Source organism: Belonocnema kinseyi, chromosome 5, assembly GCF_010883055.1.
Source record: "Belonocnema kinseyi isolate 2016_QV_RU_SX_M_011 chromosome 5, B_treatae_v1, whole genome shotgun sequence".
NCBI classification, from domain to species: domain Eukaryota; kingdom Metazoa; phylum Arthropoda; class Insecta; order Hymenoptera; family Cynipidae; genus Belonocnema; species Belonocnema kinseyi.
Window position 1 is genome coordinate 85,146,335 of NC_046661.1, and position 2,466 is coordinate 85,148,800.

General features: G+C 32.5%; 1 protein-coding gene across 1 annotated transcript in view; it reads right to left on the reverse strand.

Moving 5' to 3' along the window:
• Nucleotides 1–259: 259 nt before the first annotated feature.
• Nucleotides 260–2,466, reverse strand: part of LOC117173757 (lipase 3-like) — a 12,434-nt gene continuing 10,227 nt past the window's right edge. The window contains exons 4-6 of the mRNA XM_033362398.1: nucleotides 752–839; nucleotides 523–665; nucleotides 260–406 (exon numbers count right to left, since the gene is read on the reverse strand). Of these exons, the coding sequence (XP_033218289.1) occupies nucleotides 260–406; nucleotides 523–665; nucleotides 752–839 (378 nt within the window). The remainder of the gene's footprint in view (nucleotides 407–522; nucleotides 666–751; nucleotides 840–2,466) is intronic.

Genomic DNA, 2,466 nt, shown 5'->3' on the forward strand with positions numbered 1-2,466 from the left:
AACCATAACTAGAGTTCCATTCTCTTTATTTCCGGATGTATTTTGCATATTTAGGAAAAATTTCTGCAGTCTTTTGCAGCAAAAATTACGAAAAATGTTTCCCAGTGGGACCTTTCAAATCCGATTACATCTCTTAAAAAATAGAGTTGCAACTATTTGTTTCCTTCTTTAAAGTTCTCAGCATTTTATCTTGACGCCCGATCATTTGTTTTGTCCAATAAATAATTTTCCTTTCTTTTTATTTTTTTTATTCATAAGGTTAGTACCCTTCCAGCAATTTCAGAGCATCATTGTATGCTTCCATACGTATGTGGCTACCATAATTGAAATCAAAATGATTTAAACTTGCATTGCAGATTGAAACACGAACAATATTTTTCAGTTTATTTTCAAGCAAGTTGATGTCCTGAAAAAAGTAAATTTTTGTTGTACTTACGGCCATATATCAGGTGATGTGCCTTAAATATTTAATAACCACAAATCTCTGGTCATCTATTTTATTTAAATTTTTATTCCACTAACCTTTGGGTCAACTAAGAAGTCGTTAGTTCCATGATAAATAGCTACAGGTACTGTAACCTTTTCCAGGGGATATTCTGGAGGAGTTACTGATTTATATTTTAACAAATTTTTAGCTACTCCATAGTCGTATTGGCGAAACGTATCTGCGCAGAATAAACCTTGAATCAATTTTCTTTAAAAAATTATAACAGTGATATGTATTATTTTATTAAGGGGACTGAATACGTACTGGGATTTTCAAATCCAAATCCAAAATGAAGCAACTGCTTCGTAGAGCATCCAGCAGGAAAGTAAGGAACCAACCCAGCCAAAATACTCTAAAAAGTTTAAAGCATAAGATTTTATTTAGTATATAAAAAGTTATTTCGTAAAATCGTATCGAGTTTTACAATTTACCCAATATTAGGTATTAAAAAAAAGATTATTAAAGAAATTATGTGTTTTGAAAATATAATTGAAGCTAAAAGTGCTGTATAATCAACGGTATAAGATCAATATATTAAATGTTTATTATATAATAATAATAACCGAAGATATGACCATAAAACAAAGCGGCTTCGTGAATGATATATCTTCGCAGATTTTTTTCGTGAAGACTCTTAATAAGGGTGATGCAGGCAAGACTTCAACGTGCCCGACCGACTCAAAAAAATTCTATAACATTATTGGTAATGTTTGTACGTAAAATGATTTTGTTAAGTGAAATCCTACTTAATAAGTATTTACATTTCTTTTATTGCAGCATTTTACTTCATGCACGAAAAATAAGCAATTCCTTATCGATATCGACAGATTTGTTTTGCATAAACATATTATTAGGAGAAATATTATTTTAATTAATAGAAAATTTATAGTCAAACTGACTGTCCGATTGATTAGCGACTGTATATAGAGATTAAATATAGCTTCAGGGCCCGACTTTCGAATTTTTATGAGCACCCTCGTTCGTTTCCAAATTGCTCGTATTCTGGAAGAAGAAAATCCGTCATTTGTTTACACGTTAACCCGTGCCCGCGGCCTTTTCAATTCAATATGGAGTTTTAAATGTGAAAAGCTCGGTTTCCGAAAAAATAGAGAAAATAAGTACTTGTTATAAACCTTTTTGTCAATACAGTATAATCATCTCTTGAGGAATGTTTAAAGAATAATATGCATTAGTATTCATTATTTTTAATAAATAAGTGCCGAATTTCCAAGTATTTTATTAATAATTTTAAGTTTTTTAAACACTTAAAATAATTGATAATAAGAGATATTTCGGGTTTCACTCGTGCAAAAAACTACGAATTGTTTGCCGACGTTTCGTTATCATTGCAATTCACATCTTCAGGAACGACTAAGGAACATGAGAGTAGTCAGGCTAAAACATTTCACGCAATCAGCACTAGCTGAACATCATATCGAAACAGGTCATAACACTTTATTTGATGAAACAACAGTCATTGCAAAAACGCACAACAAATTTCCAAGAAAACATGGGAGAAGCAATAGAAATCTTAAAACGCCCTAATAACATCAATAGGGACAATGGATATAATACCAATCCGATTTGGCTTTCCGTTCCTCCGGATTGGACTTCGACCATTCCCCACGGTGGGGCGCTCTGGCCAATCACAAGCATCATAGAGAGTATACCTAAGAACAATATGACCTGATACATCAGTTTTAGGTCAGCCCTGAAGATGTGAACTGCAATGTTTACGAAACTTCGGCAAACAATTTGTAGTTTTTTACACGAGTGAAACCTGAAATATCTCTTATTATCAAAATGATCATCCTGAAAGCATAAAATCGACTTAAAATAATTCTCATTCATTTAAACCACTTTTTTCCTCCTGTATGTTAATCTTCTATCTTTCAACACCATATCGTGGATTTTATTGATGATTTCGGGAGTACTTGCTTCTACGGGCCTTCCTGAACGTGGTTCGTCACTTATTGATG